The 23,513-nt window shown below is 37.3% G+C and overlaps 1 protein-coding gene across 1 annotated transcript in view; it reads right to left on the bottom strand.

Annotated features, from left to right (window-relative positions):
* PLD5 (phospholipase D family member 5) overlaps positions 1-23,513 on the bottom strand; it is a 181,731-nt gene that overhangs the window by 72,022 nt on the left and 86,196 nt on the right. Inside the window, exon 3 of the mRNA XM_086460945.1 lies at positions 75-243. Within this exon, the coding sequence (XP_086317071.1) occupies positions 75-243 (169 nt within the window). The remainder of the gene's footprint in view (positions 1-74; positions 244-23,513) is intronic.

The raw sequence follows: 23,513 nt of genomic DNA, 5'->3' as shown, positions 1-23,513 counted from the left end.
GTTCTAAAAATGTAGTAGTGAAGCAACAAGAAAAGATTGTTGAAGTCCCACCCTTTTGTTAGGCTAGAACATACCTGGCATGCTGATGGATGACTGTGATTGAGGTCCCACTGGGAAGATACTATGTCAACAGACTTTTCAGCCATATTAAGCAAATTCATCCAGCCTTGGAAAAGAGACAAATGGGATGGTGCACTGTCTGAATAGTTGATCCCTTCAGGAATATTTTCCACAAGAGCAACCCTGAGAATACATAAGGAAAAAATAGCCACTTAACAAAAGCACTTTTCTTTATCAAAAAGTTCCAAATTGTAAAGAATGTCAGGTTTGGTGCCTGTGGTTCAACATCTGCTCCCAGAGGCTCTCAGCAGTGTGTCACCCCTGAGCTTGCTCTGAAGTTGCTGACTGTCATGCTCTGTGCTTCCCAAAACAATAAAATGGGGAAATGACCCACTGTTAATGCAGCAAAGCCAATTAAGCTTTTGAAGATCTGCAAAATTAGTGTAAACATAGAAAAGCTTCCTTTTTAAAACACTGCAAGTGGCAATTAGACCTTAAGGTGAGGATGAGAAGAACAAAACAATCTCTTCCTGTTTTACCACTCTCATCTTGGCATTTAATTTCTTCTCTTCAAGCAATGCGGCAAGACACGTACTCCCTGGCATTCTCTTAGGTCTGCTTTCACAGCTGACATTTTATTACATTGCAGCCTCTATACATGAATTATCCCTTTCCAACTGCTCTAAGCTACATAATTTTTCTGCTTTTGTTTACCTGTGTGTAAGGCTTTAACTGGGATCCAGTGGTTAAGAAAAGAAGAATTATGCCCTTTTAATTTCCTGTTCTTTTTTTGGAAGACTCCTTGAACTTACTGTCTACATTATTCCAAAAGTTTGCAAATTACATACATTCACATGGATCCAAGAAGCTAAACAAACATTGTAAACTGACAGTTCAAAATATGCTCCTCTGCTTCAGGGAAATGATGCGTTTCATCCAGCATACTGCCTCACTGCTAGATTCCTTAAATTCCAACAGGTAAAACTCCTCTCTACACTCAATAAAGTAATCTTAAAAATAAACACAAGTCAAACAAGTTTCCCAATTCTCTCTTTAGATAAAGAGATTAGATCTTCAACTTATCCAAGTGTCCCTTCTCTAAGTGCCCCCAGTATCTGCCACTTTTAGTGTGAATCATAGAAACCAGATTTAGGGACTTGGAGAATACTCCATTGTATCCAAATACAAGAAGCATTTCCAGATTGTTGCTGTACTTATGAATTATACACTAATTATCAACTCCATCAATATGAAAATTATTTGTAAACTTTTTAAAAGTAAATCATTAATACAAACCTCTAGTGTAAACGAGAGCTGTACACTTTTTGACTGTTCGAAAAACAGGTTAGTGCAGTACCTTCTATTAATTCAGTTCACCCCTACATGGTCATATGGAAGCTTTTATGGCTATTTCAGAATATCAAGCATGTTTATGAAGTTAACCCATTAAAAGACTGAAGATTATTACTCTAACTGTGTAAAGAAAATCCAGGAAGAATTGTGATAAAGTAATTATCACATTCTTACTCTCCTGGCTTAGCAAAAAAATCCACCCCCCCAAAACCATAACAGGCACAGCTCCACCTTTCATTAAATATTGAAACATGTTTTCTTATACCCCAAAATCTATCAAACAACATACATATCACTAAGCTACAATTACTGATGACGTTCTCCACAACATACTTTGAACACACTATTCTATTGATTAATATTAAACTTAACTGTATTATAGTAACAGAGTTGTAACAACAGTAAATTAACTGTAAAAGGTAAAAAACACAACTTGATTTTTTAATGTCTTCAAAGCATACTTTATTCTAAAACATTCTACCTACCTTGTTTACAAACTTTCAAAATAACTAGTGCCCTAAAAATTCTTTGCCCTTATTAGTCTATTAGCAATGCTGCACTTTTTAAAAGAAACTATTTTATTCTGACACTCAATGTTTTAGGCTTATTTATGCTGCATCTAACCCTGTTACAGAACTTAATAAAACTTTTGTTAGATCTCTTGAAAGCCTGGTTAGTTCTTTTTCAATAGTTAACATTACTAATCATATTGTGGCTCTTAGCAATGTCCATGTTCCCAGAGCTGTTTTCTGAAGACCTGCAGGATAGCCTCCTTCAAAGAGCAGGAAACTGAAGCATAGAAGATAAAGTGATCTCTACAAGGACATAACCCCCCCCCCAACTACACAGTAGCACAGATGAGAAATGAATCCATGTCCTTCTGGCCTCTTCCACCCCCTACCCAATCACACATAGATACAGGAGAGCGCTATTTTGAATGTTCTCCAAAGACATTCTTTGTATCAAATGATTATTTTAAAAATTATCATTCAAATGTGGTTCTGATTTAGCTGGAATTTAAAAGTGCACATCAGTCCCTTAACACAAGATGTGACCAAAATTTCTCAACAGCAGAATATTGTCTGACATGCATAGTGTTTTCTGGTGGAACCTAAGCAAATGAATATAGATGACCCCACAAAATGACTGATTGGATTGAATCTATTATGGTCACTTCCAGGGGCTTGTAATGGTGCTTCCCATGGGCTGTACAGAACGGCTGTCTCACTGGAAAGCATAAGCTTAACTTCCATTCTTCCTACCTCTGTCTTTGGCCAGTTGGAAGCTGCCAAAAACATAACACTGCCAAAGGAGAACTGAGATGATCTGGAGATCATGTATCTCAACCGCTCCTGTCAAAGCAGGGTCAGTGACAGCAGGTTGCTCAGGACATTGTCCAGTATATTCCTCTAACCACTCAAAAACACCAAACTCAGAAATTAAAAGTAGTCAATCACCAAGTTTCTAAACTAAGTGATTTTGCCTTCATAATCTTCCCTTTTCCTTTGGCACAACAGCAAAGTTCCACTGCTTAGTCAAGAAGAGTTTTGTTAAACCTCTGTGCAAATTTTGGGTTTGCAAGCCCCAAATCCATCAATAAAAGCTAAATTTAGTTCTAATTTTTGTTCCAATATGACCCACAAAGAGGTTTTTAAATATTGTGTAACAAAAACTTCCAGGAAAGAAGGTCATTCACAGACCTTGAGGAAGATTAGACATGGTGACATAATTTATTCTGCAAAAATGGCATATTGACAAAGCAAAATAAAAGTAGCATGTTGATTAAAATAGACTTTTCCTATGCTCAAAGTCATTAGCAGATAACCTTACATCTGTTGGATGAGATGTCCTTCCCTTCCCTGATTTCCTGGTGCTCTGAGTATTTTATCTGATTAATGGCAACATAAGCTAGCCTCTTCAGTTATATGGGTGAATATTCTCAAGCCTACCTCACACAGACTGAGAAGCCTGAAAGTAATGTTACCTGATTTCTGTGAAGTTACAGAGAGCACCAAGGCTCAGAACTGAGATGCAAGCTCCTCTAAGCTAACAGAAATGTGGTAAGCAGTATAATTGTATTTAATGCCTATCAAAGAATAGACCTTGACCTCAATAATAAGACTCTTCTGAGCTCAGCTACATGACTTGCATTTAACAACTCTAAGTGAATTCTGTCCCAGGCTAAGGGTTCTTCTTCATCTTTGACAGTTCTTTGGTCAGAAAGCAAGAAGGTCAGTTTCTGATCTCGCACCAATTTTTTCCTCTGAAGGAAAGAGACAGAGTCTTAATTTAGCATCTGGGTTAGTTAGAGTAGAAAGAGGGCTAGGGCAGTGAAAATAGGGAGAGGCTATATGTCTGTCTCTTGAATAAACTTGGGGTTATTGGCAAAAATTTATAGCTCTGTTGAAAAGTTTAGCTGTAGTTGATTACACAAACATAAAAGGAAAGTTCTTTTGATAGTTCAAACTTCACACTATATTAAAATGACAAGTTGTAGAACATTATTCACTCCAGTTTGTCTCAATCCAGAGTCATAAAGCAGAGAAAATCTAGGTCTCATGCACTTAAGTGTCTCTACAACATCTGAATTTACTCACCATTAAAAGGAAGAAACATGATAAGAAGACATTGAGACAATAAAGAAATGAAAGATGAGCAAGAAGACTGGGAAAGGTTACATGAGTCCTGCCCCTACACCAGGGTCCTAGTTCAAGATACTCTTTTGGGGCCCAATCTCTTAATCAAGAAGTCCTGGAACCACCAACCCTTGCCCTGAAGAGCCATGGCTCCTCACAGAGTTCCAGCTCCTCCTTTGATATAACCCCAGAGTCTTTAATATCCATTCAAAACCTAGTCTTTCTCAGATCAGTGCTTTCAGTTGAGGCTTTCACCATGTCACCTTCAAGCCCTCCCCTTCCTCCTACATCACATCACTCCCACCACTCTTCTCCCTCAGATCTACTCATTAGCTGTCGTTCTGGCCAAGACCAGCTCCACAACAGGACCACAGGTCCAGCTCTTGCTTCAGAAAGGGATTAAGAAATAACCTGCTAGACAAGGTATAATTGCTGTTCCAAAAACATGCGGAACAAACTCTTTTTTTCCGTGTTCAGAAAAGTGTCCTAAAAAGAAGAGAAAGCACAGCACAACTTACCAGTATATTTGGATATTCTCCTTACAGTCAGTGGTAAGGATTTGGAAGACCATGCACTACAATTCTACTTGCAATCAGACTCCAGAGCATAAACGTATGCAGTGTATTTGGATAATCACATGGTATTTCCAGTAAAGAAAATTTAAACTGGGCATTATATGTAAAATCTACTCTATAACTAATTACATCTAAATCTTCCAGTATGAGAAGTTACAGAATCTATTAGCTATCACATGCTGTCGATTTCAATTTAAAACAAAATGTTTAACCCATTAAAGTAAATTCACTGCAGAACACAATGGTTAAAAGTGAAATGGAGAGCAGATAAGATTGAATTTAAAATGGACTGTGAACTCAAACTAAGTACCCTAAAGCACCTACATTATTGGCATTTAACTGATAATGCCACAAGCTCTGTAACAGTCCTCCAACACTGACAATCTCAACTGGTGAGGCACATGCATGTGCGTTTGTACATGTGCATGCACCTGTGCATATGCACACTACAAAAGCTCTTTGCTAACATTTACTTGTCTGGTTTTTGAGTTTTACTCATGAAAACTTTGATTTCCAGACACAAAATCTTGGGATGCCAAATGCTTGGTTTAAGACTATGCTTTAAATTAGATCTGCAGTGAATGCAGAGAAGTTCAGATTCATGGTATTAAATACATTTTTCTACAGACATGCAGCATTGGCCTTCTGGGCTGTGAGCACACGTTGCTGGCTCATACACAGTTTTTAATCCATCAGGTACAGAGCTTTATCTGAGCATTTCTGAGTGATATAGCAGACTAGTGTGATGTTTACACTGAAAAGCTGCTCTCAGTGCCTCCCTGATGAATACATATTTTCAACATGATTCCATGCAGTCAATGATAAAATACTGCAATGAGCATATTAACACTTACTATTTTAAGAAATCAAACCGTGCTGGAATTTCAGAGGCACATAGCGCCAGTCTTTGTTTTGAAGGAATATTCTTCATCTCTTGATTGTCTTTATATTCAGAATCTGGTAATCAGTCATGAGATATGAAGGTAAGAGTTAAAAACCTGTTGTAGAGGAAGGCCCACTAGATGGTCTAAAGCAGATTTCCTAACTTCCCTGTCCCTGGACATATGAATGGCAACCCAGTGGGATAAAAGGGGAGAGGTTTGACAGGGTTGATGGTAAGCATGTAAATGGGACTACTAGACTGTTGTGTTGGTGATATAACGAAATAGAGCCGTGGTTACAGGGTGCAGCAAAGCAGTGTTCCCTCTAGCCATGCTGCCTCAAGTCAAGGATACGCATACTGGTCCTGGACTTCTGCTCTTCATCACAACAGTCAGTCGGTGACTCCTCACACTGCTTACCTGGGCCAGCGTGGATGCCACCAGGGCATCCTGACACAAGAAAGGGCCACAGCATTTCACCTGTAACTGGAGCCCCTTCAGCCAAGTGAGTGGTCTGATCCTATTTAAGATGTAACTGCAGGAGGTGGCTGTAGCACAAAAGTGGGAATAAACAGCCTTGCTAACTTCAAGTGTTCTCTGAACTCCAGCCTTAAGCACTTTAGCTAATGTTTAGAATTAGAAGTTGCTTTTCAGCTTTCCCCTTCTATGGCTGCCCCTTCTTTGCACTTAGTCTCCTTTCAATTTTTCTTATCGGTCCACAGAAGCAATTGAAGTATGCTAACTATACAACAACACATATTTTAACTGCTCACCACTTAGACCTTTTTATATTTTCCGTAACCAATTTGGAGATCACTATTATTGCTGTCCCCACATAATTGTTTTTGGGCCCACTCATCATGCTGTTTACAAGCTAAACACAGCGTGCAGACATGCACAATGCATCCATCAAGCCTGGCAGATTTTGTGTGCCAGATTTTTGGTTGGTACAACAAAAAAATAAGAATTTCCGTCAGCAGTTATGTCAGTGGAACAACATTGGTTTTTACTAGTTGAAGATTAGACTCAATTCTCTGGGCCTATAGAATAAATAACTAGAAGTGCACCAGGAATACCCTCTTCTCTTTGGACTGCTGCATGGATTGTTTTGTAAGAAAAAGACGATTTCCCCCTCTCTCATACCATTATCAGAAAGAATGTACCAACAATAAAATCCTACTGTTTCAACTTCCTGCAAGTGATGAGCAACACAATATTTGTGTTGTAACATACCATAGACACGTAAGTCAAAAGAAGGACCCACTATACAAAAACACAAGTCATCTAAGTTTTAAACCTGTGACTGATTTCTAATTAAGCGTATTTGAGGTGATAAAATGAAATTTACACAGTTGTATTTCAGATGTAACTTTCAATTCTCAAAGGCAAAGCTGCATCCAAAAGAGGAAAATAATTAACCAGATGTTTTACAATGTCACTTCAATCTACTGGAGACAGTATTGCCCTTGTGCCAACATAAGTCTGAACCTTAGTCAGAAATTCAATCTAGCCTGCCATGAACATTTTAATACTGGAACTAAGATAGCATATAAAGTATCAAATGAAAAAGGAGCACAGACATGGGGAAGAAAGAAAAACACAAGAAAGAATAAATATCAAATATTAGAGATCTTCATTTGTTTGTTCTGACGCAACTGATGTTTGCCTCAGTTCAAAAAAACATATAAATAAAGTGCAACTTAGCATTAAGCCTTTAAATGGCTTTACTGATATTCTTAGGACTTCTTATATGCTTGATGCAGACTTAGGCATTTTCTTGAATTATGCAGGTAAGTCCAGCTCAACACTGATCTTTTCCCTCCACTACCACATATCCAGGCTCATAGCAAAATAATCCTTATCAACTGGCCCTTGATTATAAAAATCCAGTCATAAGTAAGCAAAATAAAGCTAAGAACTAGCAATCACTAACAGGTATCATCAGCTGAGACCCTGAAATCCCTCCCTACCAGGTAGAATTAACATCATAATGCAGTGGACCATTATCTGATTTACCGTATTGACTTTAACTGTCTGTTTATTTATTGAACAGATAGGATGTAGAGTTTGGTCCTCTAGACTTCAATGTGGCATTTCTCAGCAATTCAGCAAAGAAGACATTTCATAGGTCCTGAACATACAAACCTAATTCTTCCAGAATTAAACACTGAGTATAAACAAAATGAAAACCTTTTACTGTAACTTTCTGCTTCACAACCACAGAATGGTTCGGCTTGGAAGGAACCTTAAAGATCATCTAGTCCAACCCCCCTGCCATGGGCAGGGATACCTTCCACTAGATCAGGTTGCTCAAAGCCCGATCCAACTTGGCCTTGAATACTACCAAGGAGGGGGCAGCCACAGCTTCTCTGGGCAACCTGGTCCAGTGTCTCACCGACCACACAATAAAGAATTTCTTCCTAATATCTAATCTAAATCTGCCCTCTTTCAGTTTGAAACAGTTGCCCCTCGTCCTATCACTCCCTGATAAAGAGTCCCTCCCCATCTTTCTCATAGGCCCCTTTTAAGTACTGGGAGGGTGCTTTAAGATCTCCCCAGAGCTTTCTCTTCTCCAGGCTGAACAACCCCAACTCTTTCAAGCCTGTCCTCATAGGGGAGGTGCTCCAGTTCCCTGATTATTTTCATAGCCCTCCTCCGGACCCGTTCGAGCAGGTCCATGTTGATCTTATGCTGGGGGCCCCAGAGCTGAATGCAGTGCTCCAGGTGGGGTCTCACCAGATCAGAGGGGCAGAATCACCTCCCTTGATCCGCTGGCCACACTTTTCTTGATGCAGCCCAGGACATGATTGGCCTTCTGGGCTGTGAGCACACGTTGCTGGCTCATACACAGTTTTTAATCCATCAACACGTCCAAGTCCTTCTTGGTAGGGCTGCTCTCAATCCACTCATCGCCCAGACTGTATTTGCACTCGGGATTGCCCTGACCCAGGTGCAGGACCTTGCACTTGGCCTTGTTGAACTTCCTGCGCTTTGCACAGGCCCACCTCTCCAGACTGTCAAGATCCCTCTGGATGGCCTCCCTTCCCTCCAGTGTGTCGACTGCACAACACAGCTTGGTGTTGACAACAAACTTGCTGAGGGTACACTCAGTCCCACTGTCCATGTCGCTGACAAAGATGTTAAATAGCACCGGTCCCACTACTGACCCTTGTGGAACACCACTCAGACACTGAGCCATTGAGTATGACTGAGTGTGACCATCTAGCCAAATTCTGATCCACTGAGTGGTCCGTTTGTCAAATCCATGTCTCTCCAGTTTAGAGACAATCCTACGATTAAGCCCAGTATAGTGACAATCCCTAATTTCTCAGAAAAATTTCTCCTCTTTTTTTTATACCTTCTACAACCATATATATATACACACAGACCAAACAGATAAAAACCTAGTATGTGAGAACAGATACATCTTTTATGGACTAATTATTGAAACAGTTACAAATATCTCATGGTTTCTGATTGGGACAAGAAATTTATCAACACCAGCTAAGAAAAATACAGTACCAAACTGAGCAGTCAAGTCATCAAACCATAAATGAGCATACCTACATTTAAAAAAGCCAAGTGTAAAAACATAATAAAACTAAAATCTATATGATACAGGTCTTGTGCTACTCCTAATTTAATTTCGTATACAAGTGTGGCTCATGAAGAGAAAAGAATATGACTTAATAACAGAAATTAACAGGAGATTAACTGCAGACTTAATTAAGGCTAGTTTGACCAGAAAACCAACACACTATCCCAATGAAAATCCTATGCTTTATGATCCCAGCTTTCCCATCTTCATCCATGACAATTAGTTCCTTATTCCAATATGAAAGAAGTACTTGCTAGAGGGAAGGGCTGCAACAGTGACACCTACATGTGAATTTCCAAGAGACAGAATGAAGTTTCATTTTAGGAAACATCCAGGTGTCTCATTTAATCAGTTCACTTCAGATGAAATCTTGCAAGAACGGATGAGCACCGTATCTAAATCCATCCCATGTCAGCAGCTCTTGAAGTCCCCCTGTTTAAATTGTAATCAGAACTGAAACATACTACAATGGTGCAGTGTTCTGCTCATGGCGCAACAGTTATCAGCCTTATGATATGTGTAAAATCTATTTAATGGACACAGACTAAGAATGGAAATTGCCATCTGTTCCTTGTATATATTTGGGCTTTCTTTGAGACACTTCCATTAGTCTACTGTTAGGGTATGACAAGCCATGACAAGAAGCTCTAAAATTTGGCTGTGACATATCTCTGTCCTCATCATGTCTAAAACATACCACAAAACTTTTCAGCACCTTATCACACGCCAGAATAACTTCCTTTTAGACTGTGATTTCACAATAGTGTTTAAAGGCAATGGAGGGCAAACAGCTTGTATTGTGATCTTATTAAACAAACAAACAAACAAACAACAAAAACATCGATGAAGAAGGATGCCATATTGACGTTTGCACATGGTTAAAATTTATTTGGGGGTCACAACAGCACTTCAAGAGCTCATATCTACTCTGCCAAACTTCAGGTAGCATAACTTTCTCCTATCAAAGCTTCTCTATGACTACCACAACTTCATTCTTTATTCCACTTATTTCTCATCATTTACCTCCGTCATTTTTTCCCCCAGATGCTCATTGTGGAGCACTTTGTGACAGGGAACAGAGAGAATTTCTCTCTCAGTTTCCCTTCATTTTGACGATGTTTTATAAAATGAGACTTAAATATCGCTGGTAAATGCCCAAAATGCATAATTTTGAGTGAACTGGTCATTCTTGGGAGATTTCCTTTGCTTTTGTAGCAGAAACCTGCTTCACTTTACATTCTTTTACCTGCTCTACCCTTTAGCCTCAGTAACTGAGGTCCCACCCTGCAATTTCTCTCTCCTGTGATGCTTTTATGGACAACAGTCATTTTCCTTCTTAGCTTTCACCCTGCACATCCAAGTGCCTCTGGTGTCTTTTTTATTAAATAGACTCTTCATTCCTAAAACCTCCTCCTACTCAGCATGAGTTCAACCTTCTTGATTACTGATGGTCAGTTACACACAGTATTCCAGATTAAAACTCATCAATGCCTTTCAAAACAGCATTAATACTTCCTTTGCACCTCTGGTTACATCTTGCCTGATGTAAGTAGCATTGCATCTATCTCTAAGCAATTCTGTCTTCTTTTATTACAGTTTCCCTGAGGAATTGCTTCTCTTAAACAGTATAAAGATGAAAAATCTAGTTAAATTACAGTTAGACTAATGCCTAGGCATGACTAAAATCAAACTGTTAACCAAAACGGTACGTACATCCCCATGAGAAACCAAAAGATCTATTTAAGAACCATTATAACCTCACGAAATTTGAAAAGGGGTTTTCCCATTCTCAGTCTGAGGAAAGGGCATTTTTGTATCACTTCTATTTATTTTCTGCCTTCAGATCATATATTTTCTCACTCAAATTTAAATCTAACAATGTCTGTAGGGAAATGTATCTTTAGGAGCCTCCACAGTCAGCTGTTACTTTATTCATATATTTAAGTGAGAAAACTCACTAAACCAGACCTCTGTCATTCCCTGCTTCTGCATGACTGCTGTAATTTGTGAAGTTCAAAAACTAAAACAAAGTAAAAAGATTCCAAGACTAAAGAAACAGACCAGATGACTAGTGAAATGTGTAACAGACATAAGAAAAATCTTTTTACAATCCTCTTCTGAAACTGTAAGCAACATGTTCCAACAATACAGCTGAGGTAGCTTTATTTCTTTCAAAGCTGCCTCTGAGGATGTGTTACTATTTTCAACTAATCCAAGAACAGACTAACCACAGAACCTAAGGACTGATAAACTGCATGAAATATTAAACACAAGAAATGTTGTGAAGCAGAGAGGACAAAGTTGAAAATACAGAAAGTCTGCAAAGAGCAATTTTGAGGCATTAACTCAGTCCCTGATAAGAAATCGTATCATGATTTGGATCTGCAGCAAAAAAAAAAAAAAAAAAAAAAACCACTTGAAGAAATTCTCCTGAAAGAACCAAAATTAACCCTTAGCAAAGGTATTGGAGATTGACAGAATCACCTATGTTGTACTGAATCCTAGAGAAGGCAGACATCCTTCCAAGAAGTGGACAAAAAAAAGCTCACATAACTTTAAGGAAGAACACCACTGCACAAGGGAATAAGGAGCTCCAATTGGCATTCCAGCAAACAAAACAGCAGACAGTATCATCAAATAATTCAAGTTAGAAGATGCTCCTGGAGGTCATCTAGCCTAAACTCCTACTGAAAACCAGCCCACTTAGATCAAGTTGCTCAGCACTTTGTCTGGTAGAAGTGCTGAATATTTACAAGGATGGAGATCACACAGTTCTTTCTGGGTGCCTGTTTTGATATTTGACCACTCTCACAATGGAGAAAAAACCCCAAACAACCCATGTACTTCATTGGGATTTCCTGTGCTGCAATTTCTGTCTCTTGCTTCTCGTCCTGTCACTGTGCACCTCAAAGACGACTTCGGTTCTGTTGTCTCTATAATCTCCCATAAGATAGCTGCAGACAGCACTAAGATCTCTCCTTCCCTTCTCCAGGTTAACCAGTTCTCTCAGCCTCTGCTTGTGTACTTTGTGCCCTCAAGTCCTCTAACCATTCTAGTGGCCGTTCACTAGATTTACTCTAGTGTGTCAGTATCTTTCTGTTATTGGAGGACCCAAAACTGGACACAGTATTCTAAATGTAGTCTCAGAGGTGCTGAACACAGGGGAAGAATAATTTCTCTCCCTGCTGCTACACTCTTGCTGACAAACCCAGCATGCAGTTGCCCTCCTCGGATTCATATTCAAGCTTGTTGTCTAGCAAGAACCCCAGATCCTTTTCTGCGAAGCTGCCTTCTAGCCACTTGCATAGGGTTATTCCAACCCAGATGTGAGACTTCACATTTGTCCACATTGAATTGGTACTGACGATCACAACTCTCCGAGCCAAACATTAAAGGTAGTATTCTGATGAAATAACAATGACGATAACAAAAGCATGAGCTGATGCAAACAGACGAAACAGCTTCTCAAGAAGTTACAAATGCAAAAAGTTTCACGTCTTTATACAAGAGACATTAGCATTGCCTAATTACTTGTTACTACCTAACGTCAGACACGGCCCGTCTCACTAACTTTTCAAGATTATTTTACCATTTACAACAGTTGGATTTGCAAACTACAGTCCTTGAAGAGATTTGCTTGTTGCGCGCACTATCTCTGAATAGGTGACAAAAGCACAGTGCCATTTCCATAAGTCACACAACACCAAAGTTCTTTGAAGGCAACAAGGAAATTGTTGTAAAGAAAAAAAAAAATTAAATTTAGGAATAAAGATTCTACAATAAAGGCTAGTGATATCTTATACTGATTTCAAATGAACAGCAACCTGAGAAATCTGATAAAGCTTTTCATTTAATCTTAATCTATTAAGAGTCAAACAGCCTATATTAATAATAAAGTAAAATGCCCTGCCCTAGTACCCAGGCTCCTCCAGTTCTTGATTTGTAGCACCCATTCTTACTTTTCATCTGCAAACGTATGACTTTTGTGCTTTGCAGTATTAAGTAACTTCTCTGTAAATCCAGACCATAAGATCACCTCTTGTCTTCTTTGATATTATGCAATTCTTTTGCAGAATTACCAGGTCCTTCCTAATATTGACAATATTTCTCAAACTAGTTTTTGAGCACAAAATACACTAGTTAAAATATTAAATGGTATTGAACTTGAGGATCACTGATTAATTCCAAAACACTGCTGGCCTCTCCCTATTCATGATTTTACAGTACCCACTGTTGTGTTCCTTTGCAATTTCTCATCCACCAAATGGTTTGCTTAGACTGATAAAAAGTAGATCAACTGTCTTACCTTGTTAAAGTAGTCAGTTACTTTATCACTGGAACTAGATTAGTCTGGTACAACCTATCTTTTACAAAATCAAGGGAAATTTTTATCCTTGTTTCCAATATCTCTGTGCTAAACCATGATACAACACTGAAGTCAAATTTACAGGCTGGGATAATTTTTTTTTTATTTTAAAGTAGAGAATCTGTTAACTTACAGACGCTATCTGGGAAAGCATAAAAACTTAAAGTGACCTATCCCAAAGAGACCACGCTTTCATCACAAGAGATGAAAAGAATTTTCCTTGACTTAATCATACTTAATCATTGTAATGAGTAAATTAAAAAAAAAAAAAAAAAAGCAAGCAATACAGATGGGATGTGGAAAACTTACTTGCTAGAGTGAATGAGATATATGAAAATGATTAATTAAATTATTAGAGAACAAAAACAACTGTAAGATGAAAAAGGTAGATACATAAAATCAAAAGTAAAGCTTATTTCAAAGAAACTTCAATAGGAACACTAACTAGTAAAGCAAAAATACAAAAATGTACTCCAGTTCATCAGCTGTGCTTATATAAAAGAGTTTGGACATTTGCAGCTAGGAATCTCTACATAAAAACAGATTCAAGGTCAGAGAAACATAAAATGTTCCATTACTGTAATTTACACAAAGTGACTGGATATGAAGCCATCTTATCTTGATCCAAAAAAGAAGGAAAAAAAAAATATTGGTTACTCATTACTCAGACTATTCCTTTTCCCTATGAAAAAAAAATCAAAATTATTTTGTTTTCCCATCTCCAGTATTTTCTGGACTTATACTTTCTCAGTTAACATAACTAAAGGTAAGTTCATCAGGGCTGCCTGCTAAACTACCACTCATTCTTTTCTTATTCTGTTTCTAGCACTTATAAACTACGTCCCATAGCATTTATGGTAAATAATTTACCCAGGCTTATGAAAAGAAAAAAAAAAAAATCAGTAATGTAGACCTGTCAGTCTTATTTTCCCACTGCAGGATAGAAACATTTGATGAAAACTCAGCAATATTTTGAGATACGAATTGCTTTGCTACATGCCAATCTTCTCAGGAGTTCCACCCACTCTAGCATGATTCCTCTGGTGGCCTTTTAGAGATATAATGAAAAGTTATTACATCTAACTTTCTTACAAGTTCAAGACTAAGTTATTTAGGCTACAGATTGTGTCATCTCACGATTTTTTTGCAACATCTAACATATCCTGGACAATAATATATTGCAGACCACATCAGGACTACATAAAGATAGATAGATGCAAGGACAGATAAAACCAACAGGCTCAACTGGATTAATTTATTGTTCCTGACACTTACTAGTAGAAACACCTGGACCTGCCACAAATAACATACCATTCAGAGTAGACCCCTTCAACCTTATCACACATTCTTTCAAAACCCCTCTACCAGTCTATCATTACAGAAGGTGGAAGATGTTTTGAAAAGGGGATATTGATCTGAAGATTTCACATCTCTCTTCCCAATACCAAAGAAACCTCAGGGATGAGAAGGAGGGGTTTGTTTCTGTGAACTGGTGCTTTAGTTATAACTGAATATAAATGCTTTTTTTAAAAAAAAAATCTCTCCTGAAAGAATTCCTATGACCTATTTCTCTTTAATCAAACTACGCATACCAACGGAGATGCTATGGCAGGACAAGAGTCTTCAAGTATGTCTCTGTCCCTTGGCCCTAGTGATTCCCAATAAATAACAGAAGTAATTGATGAGCTGCACAGCATCTTCAAAGCAAAGACCCCATTTCTGATGCTCCAAAGACAGAAATGGGGAAAAGGCTACAAAGAACAAGAGACTTTAAAAAGGTTTATATTAATGGTGATGGGAGAGGGAAAGGTAGTAACAAAAATATCAGCTTTTTGTCTCTTCTATTCGTCCACTGGCGAGGAAAGGCTTCTCGCAAAATTGATGGGTTTCCTCCTGCCCTCCCAGGTGCAAGACAACTGTTTATGGAAACTGCACACTTCCATGGATCCCCATGTGTCCCTCACCTGTGAAGGCAGATTGTGGATTGTGGTGAAGCAAAATAAATTTAAAACTGGCCTCTCTAAAGTGAATAACAAAATTCCTAACAGTTCAGTTGGAACAGAACTTAGCTCTAACTTAATTTTAAATAACCTCCAAAAAAGTCTATGAAGGATTCTACAGTAGTTCACTTCTCAAACCCATTAACTGTCTGTTTGATCTCATTAATACTCAACTTTAGTTAATTCTGACTCAGCATTTTTTGTGCCTCATGAGTTCATGCATATAAAAAAAGAATAAATAATTAGTATGTAGAAGAATCTCAAGTGTTTTAATTTGCAAGGAATGAAAATTGCAAGTGAACATTTTTAACAGTCAAGTTTAAATGGTTACTGATGACCAAAAGTACTGTAGAAAAAGTCATTCAAGGCTGTTTAATATCTGCTGTAAGGGCCAGGATCTACTGGGAGTACCCTCATCAGCAGGCACACACACACGCACAATTAAAAAAAAAAGAAAAAAAAAAATCACACGCTTTCTCACTACACAGTTGCACATTCTATGGGCCCTACGAAATTTACATTATTTCCTTCCCCCACTTTTCGCAGACAGCACAGAACACGCCACAGAACATATACCTGCCCATGTCCCTGATATGGTGATTAAGATACTCTTCTGAAAGGGAAGATGCAAAGAAAAGCTTACAGCTCAGCTCTTCTGCTTTCCGTCTACTGCTCACTCTAAAGCCAAGCAACAACATCCTCACCTGGCATGGTTATTCACTCAGTGGTGTGCACTCTGTTTGGTTTGGCCTGAGCATCTCTCATATTTGTAATTACCTGGAGGAACATTTTAATTGTGAATCCTAAGTTTGCTGAAGGACAAGATAGGAAACCCTGCTAAAAAGGTAGCAGTGTTAGAAATGCAGAGTAGTAGAAGCTTTGTCTGGTTGGGGTAGATTTTTTGTTGTAGTAATTTTATTTTAATTTTTAATAATTTCTTAAAAAAATCATTTTTATGGATAATTTTCTCCACTTCTGCTGCCTAATTTGGATTTCAGTACACAAGGCACGGTTTGGGATATCTACACGATTTTTCAAAGGAGGCCATTTCCAGTAAAAGTTACAATAAGACAAAGTAGGAGGACAGGACTATCACAAGCAATTTAGAGTTCTCAAACTAATTTTAAAAACAATATGATATGACAACATAAGCATATCGTCTGGTCTGTTCTAATTCTAGCAAAATTACATGTTGAAGAACTTCACAGGACTAACCAAGTGCAAAACCAAGACAGAGAATTTCTTCTAATTTAGCTGTTTAGGACGGGACTCACTCTTGTGCTTGTGAAAATTATAACAATATTCCACCAATTTCTTTTAAAGGATTAAGATCAAGTTTTTGGTAAATAGGGTTTTCCCTGTTCTTCTGAGTACCACACAGATGAGAAGAAAATCATTTACAATGCTTTTGACTGCATAGTTTCCATTCTATTAGCCTTCCCCTTATCAAGATGTTTTCTGACTCAATTCATCATAATTTTTGTAACGAATACTTGTCAATACCTTATTTGCCTTACAATGCATTCCTAAAAAGTCTTTCAGCATGAAGTTAGCATCTCTTTACAATTAATGCTTTTCCTCCCAATACATGTTGCAACATAACTTCCTTTCTTATTTTTCTTTAATCCTTCATGTTTTGGCTGACAGTCCTTCAAATATACATAAAGTCAGTGACTCAACTTCAGGAGTTTACACCGGCACATTCTCACTGCTGTATTTGATTATGCAGGTTTTGGGAAGTTCATTCTGGAAATGTATTCTGGACAAAAAAATGCACTTGGATAGTAACACAGCCATTGTTGTGATAGACAGCATACAGAAGTAAACAATTTAAATCATTCTTATTCAATACTCTGCATTCCTTTCCTACTGTCTTGTTTCAAATACTAACTAGATCAATAAAATCACTCTTTCATTTGCCACTAACTCAAATACAATCAGAAAACCACAATTTTTTAAAAAAGCTTATCTATAACAGCAAGGGTTTGTTGGGGTTTTTTTGTTTGTTTGGTCTTTTTTTTTTCCATTTACACTCCACAAATGACAGAACAAAATAAACATCAATCTACAAATTGCATGTCTGGAAAATAACTAAATCTTTGGGAAACTAGTTTGATCCCTGGAAGAACAAACTGAAAGTTTGAAATTCAAAAGGGTTCACCAAGTAGTATTCAAGAGCAACAATGAAAACAAAACTACAGAATGGTAAATTCTGATGGAAGTTACCAAAATAAAAAGCAGGGTAAGCAGGACAGACTTAAGACAAACACCAACACCCCCCCCACACACACCCCCCACACCCCCCAACCCCCACCCCCTCCATTCTACCCCTGCAAAAAAACTCCACAACCCAAACAGGCAGAAGGTATGTAATGCATAAGAAGCCAGAGGTGTGTTCCCAATCGCTGTGGTACATTCAAGCTTTCAAGTTTAGAACAGACCTGTTAGGTACTGATACTTGGAAATGGATTTGGCTTATTCTTTTCTCTGTAGAATCATTGTAAACAAGATGAAAGCAGAGAAATATGAGATGCAAACTGAAGATAATAGTACTGTGAGCAGCTTGATACAGTCATTTTGTCTGAAAACCGCTTTTGAAAATAAATAGCACTCTTGAAGAGCAAATAGACTCCAGGAAAAATAAAATAGAGATGTCTTCAGTTACATGAAAGTCATCTTGTGTCTTCTAGACACAACTACCAGACAATCACAGGACAGGAACATAACAGTCTGGCACAGACACTGAACATCCCTAAACTTGCTCAAATTCTCAGTAAGTAAACCCATAGTGATAGTCCAAAACGGAACAACACATCTGTGTGGTAGCCAACATAAAACTTGAATGTAATGTAATACTACACAACCTCAGAATAAACAGAATAAAACAGTTTAGAGAATTTAAAATGAATTTTGCTCTGTATATAATTCACTATTAGTTTGCCAATATTAAAAGAAACACCAATAATTTTACCCTTTGATGCAAAGAAAATGTAGCGTGCTTAGCAAGATTTTATGTAGGCCTCGTGCACAAAGCTACACCAGAATTTTATATCATTTAATCAGATTAGTTCCAAATATCTTTTAGGGTATTATTTGATTTTTTACTTTTTTTACTTTTTTTTTTTTTAAAAAAAAAAATAAAAAAATATGACACTCAACCAAGAAGAAATCAGGTAACAAAGTGAGGTGCAGTACTGGCAGCAAATTAAAATGAAATGAAAAAAAAAATTAAAAGTGTTTTGGGTTTTTTTTTTGCATTTATTTGGTTTTTACATTTTAATGAATTCTTCCCCTGCTCCCAATATAAAATGGTAGTTTTCAGCGTCAACTGCAAGTTCATAATACTATTTTACATTTATGCACTCTATGTATTCTTCTAGACAGTCCTTCTTCCTTATCTCCTTCATTATTGCTGAATTTTAATTCAGTATTTAATAACTGCATTGCAATTACAATTTAAAGAGCTTTGGTGGAAGAAATACCAATGCAACTTTCATGTCTTATAATTTAGAGGTAAGTTCTAGTCAAGTTTCCAGCCTTGAGTCTGTGAACTGGAATACATGAGAATCACATTGTTAGTCTAAATCCATCTCTGTTAAAACATGGGAACATGAAAAATTTACCCATTACTATATTCTGTCATTTCAGTTGCTGAAAACAAGAAGCAATAGCCACATATAATGATAGCGTAGTTATAAAGTATATCAGTGAGCCATAACACCACGATCTCATGAAAAAGAAATTTCATATGCTTTAAAGCATATGAAAGTCAAGAAAATGCACTGCTGACTTCTCAGCAAATAACCAGGCTGTCTAATGAGGGTGGGACCGTTTATGAAAATCAAATGCTTTTTATGGCTGCAAGCTTTCTATTGTAAGTCAAATAACTAACAGACAAAAAACAGCTAAAATGAAGAGTAGAACAGTAAAGTCACTTGCTGTAAAAAAAAACCTATTAAATTTTTAAATAATTAAAAAAGACCAAGAAGCTTTGCTGACATAACAATCTATACTGAACACTTCCCCACCTGCCCACCCCCCAAAATAATAAGCACTGTACACCATCAGGAATGTTTTTTTTTTTTTTCAGTTTTCACATAGTTTAAGCCTGTGGTTGGCGAGGCGAGATGTCAAGACTGGGTTGGGCTGCACTTGGATGATTAACTGACCTAGGCTTTTTCAGTACCTTCCCCTCCAAGCATTCCAGAAGGAAATAATTTTTTTAAAAAAAATAAACTAGTTCTTCTAGTTAGAAGACATCAGCTTTTCTATCAAAAAACATCAAGGCCCTAAACCCAGAAACCACATACACAAAGTATCTTCTTGTACAAACCCCAAGAACTGACTAGTTGCATTATTGACTACTCAAAATTTGGGCTTTCTATTGTGCTACAAGGAGCAACAAGAACATGAATGAAGCCGTTTCATTGAGGAAGATTACTGTACGTTTTCAGCAAAATATTTCTAAGCATTAGCAGAAATGTTTTGTTTCTAGTTAGTAGCCATACACAAAATAATGGCATTTGTAATGAAAATCACTTTTTCCAATGTCTTCAAATTCGTAAGATTTCATCAGCTTGAAAATGCTTTCTGTTGCTTCAAATTGGTTCTTTTTCACTGGAAGTGGGACATGTTTTTTATATACACACTGAATGGTTAATGAAATGCAGTCATTTGTGTTACCATCACACTCCTTTAGCACTATGCCAAAATACAGACTTCCAAGTAGTCTTTACTTTATTACAAATGCTTTGCATAGAAAATACATTTTTTGATTAAACTGAACTTTGTTCTTAATGAGACAAACGCTGTTACAGTAAATAATTTTTTCACTGTCATATTACAAAAAAAAAAGCAGCTAAGTATTTAAAAAGAGGAAAATTTGGAAAAAAAAAAAAAAGGGTAGTAAATATAACATGTTAACTCTTCAAGTGATCAAAACACTTGGTCTTGTAGGGGTCTTACACTGATTTGGAAGCAATTTTTGAGGTAGACTCCCTCTCCAAACGAGAGATATCAAGCAGTCACCAGGTCACCACGCAGAAACTGTGTTCCAGTATAGTCTTGCAGCAGTATTTTCAACTTTCAAAACAGTAGTTCCTGCACGAAATCTCATTCAAACATGGTAATTCCTGCTTCAGAGAGGTAGCAGTACTCCAACAGAGAGACTTAGAGACAAGAAATAAGCACCCAGAGGGTGCAGATCGAGACAGGGTGCCCTAACTGTTGGTCCAAACAGCAATTACAGCTCATTTGCCCGCCTACAGCCATGCTCCCCTCCTGCACATGGCACACAACACAAGGGAGCTTTGAGAAGCACTTTAAGAAAGATATGACAACAGTTTTACAAATAAGCAAAATGCCTGACAGTGGAATTAAAATACCCGAGAGGGACATAAACAATGATGATTGTTTCACTTAGTAATGTGATAGAGAATTCTGTTACTCCATCTTCATGCTCTGCTCTTGTTGATTACTGTCCCTTCCATTTACATCCAATACCAATGGGGCCAACATCACACCAAGCGAGTGGGGTGAGCACTGCTGTGCCTTTAAAACTGTTAAATTGCAGCTGCTTAACCAACAGAAAAGAGCCTTCATGGATTTTAAAAAAATAATCATGAAAACCCCAAACCTTCTGGAACTAAGCTCCTCAGAAATGAAGCAAAGTTCCTTTCTCTATCTTTTCCTCTTTCCAATATAGGGATGGGCAATTTTCATTTATGCTACATCTCATACAATCATGTACTCTGCACAAATAATTTCAAGGCTGGATGCTGTGTGTGCAACATGATGACCTTCTAGCATGCATTACCTTTCAAAACATTGGCACTGGACAACAGAATAATATTCACAACACGCTCATTAAAAAAAAAGTCACAGATAAGGGAGCTAAAAGTTTTGCTACTATTTTTGACCTTGAACAAAGACAAACACAGAATATTTCCTATGGACCGTGGAACAATAAACAAAGGTTAGTTGTTTTTCCACTATACTTCCAGCTATCTTTTTCTCCTAACCTGTCACTAATGTCTAGGAAGAGTGTTCCACACTACAGTGATTATTAATAAAAGGCCAATCAGCATTCTTCCCTTGCTAGACAGTGAGAGGCACTGGGAGTGCATTAAGCTTAAAATATGTCAAACCAATGTCCCTCTTCATTGCCACATAATTACTAACAGTATGAGTTCAACGAATTCGCATTACCTAGAAAAGGGGAAAAAAAAGTTACATACCATCATCCTGATGGATTGCTGAAGCTCGAAAGCAAAGGAGAGAGAGAGAGAATATGCAACGAAAAACTGATTGGTATGAATACCACCTACTTCCAATATGAAATAATAGTTTTAAATACAAGGTAGCATTTAGAAAATGTGTGTTTAGTCTTCGATTTTTGCTACTGATTAAACACTGCATCTATGTACCTCCCAAAATAATTAAAACTTTTTATTGTTTGTGGATAAATTTATGAACTTGATTCAAAACTTTTATCTTTAGTGGATTTTTTTCAAATAAACTCATCTTGTTTATAACTAGAAACAACAAAGTCAGAATTTGTGAGTTAAGACCCTACACATGACAGTTACAGTTTATTTCCACATGAAAGCTATAATAAAAGCAACTTAAATGTAAATTTTCAGTAAAGAATCTACAATTAACTCTTTCTTAGAATTGCTATATATGGGTTAGTTATCTAATAGCATACTAGGTTAATATAATCAGTGAAGGTGGAAAACTTAAGAGAAACGTATTTTTGATTCCAACACACATATATTGGGCAATAATTAAGATAATACATACAACTTTAATACCATAATACAGCTAATTAATCTTCAGTCAGCTCTACTGATAACCCCTTTATCTTGAAGTATGGTTTCACAGATACAGCTTGAGTCTGTACAGAGTCTGGTACAGAGACAAATTATCCAGCTGACAGGCCTTTGATTACCACAGGATTACAAAAAAGCAAAGTCTGTGTTTGCAGAGATCTCAAAATGCTTTTGTAATATGTGCACACCATCAGTATACATTTGTGACAATGCTGCTGAGTCTCTCAAACAGTGTTAAATGTCCCACTGAAATTTTTAGGCTTCGTTCCCCTGTGGGAGGGTACGATTTCTGCTGCCTTCTCTATATATTGCTCCTATTAATGGGACTTTCACACATTGCATTGAACACTGCAGACATTTCTGTGTGACTCAGATTTTTTCGCAGACTAGGTTGTGAGAATCTTCAAATTTGTATGCCCCTTTCACGGCTGATGAGATTAAAATAAACAATACTGAAGTATACGTATTAATTTCACATTTGTGTACTGCTGAAATCACTATGGAAACTTTACTACAAAGAGCTACTGTTTCTTGATACTGGTGAATCAAGCAATGCTCCTGAAACACTCAGTAGACACTTCAGTAGTGTTATGAGAACGTATCTGGAAAAGACGTATTATTTTTGCTTATTATTAATATTTGTGTAAAACATTCTGAAGATGGTAGTGACAATCCTCAGAGACAGCAACTTGCTGAACTGCAAAGGTCTAATCCTGCCTGTCCTTTTTATCTGTCATCTGATGTAAAACTGAAAGCTAAGATGAAATACAGCAACACAAATACAGTAGCTCAATATAGGTGACTGCACTTCGGAGAACATATCATGCACATTATGCCTGAATAGCCCATACGGGGAAAAGGAGGACCAACAGAGGATGAAATTATTGCATTGTTGATAAGAAGTACATTATTACAGTAGGAAAGAGTCAAAATATAATCAACTCCTCCCTTTTTTCAGCCCCTGGTTAAGGGACACAAATAACATCCTTCAAAGCAGTCTCGAATATTAACTGCTATGCAGCCACTATATTATTTCATCTGAGAGATGAAAGAAAAACAATTTGTAAATTTTCTGATCAAAGGTCACAGCCTATTCCAAAATCTGGACAAAAGACTTGCCATCTATTTCTTTTGCAAGAGAAAACACCATTGTTTTCATTAGATCTTCTTGCTTTTAAAGAAAAAACAATTTCTCCAACTCACTACTCCACTGA

The sequence above is a fragment of the Leptosomus discolor genome, chromosome 2, assembly GCF_034619465.1.
Source record: "Leptosomus discolor isolate bLepDis1 chromosome 2, bLepDis1.hap2, whole genome shotgun sequence".
Taxonomy (NCBI): domain Eukaryota; kingdom Metazoa; phylum Chordata; class Aves; order Leptosomiformes; family Leptosomidae; genus Leptosomus; species Leptosomus discolor.
Note: the sequence above shows the minus strand (reverse complement) of the source record. Positions and strands in the feature narration are given on the sequence as shown.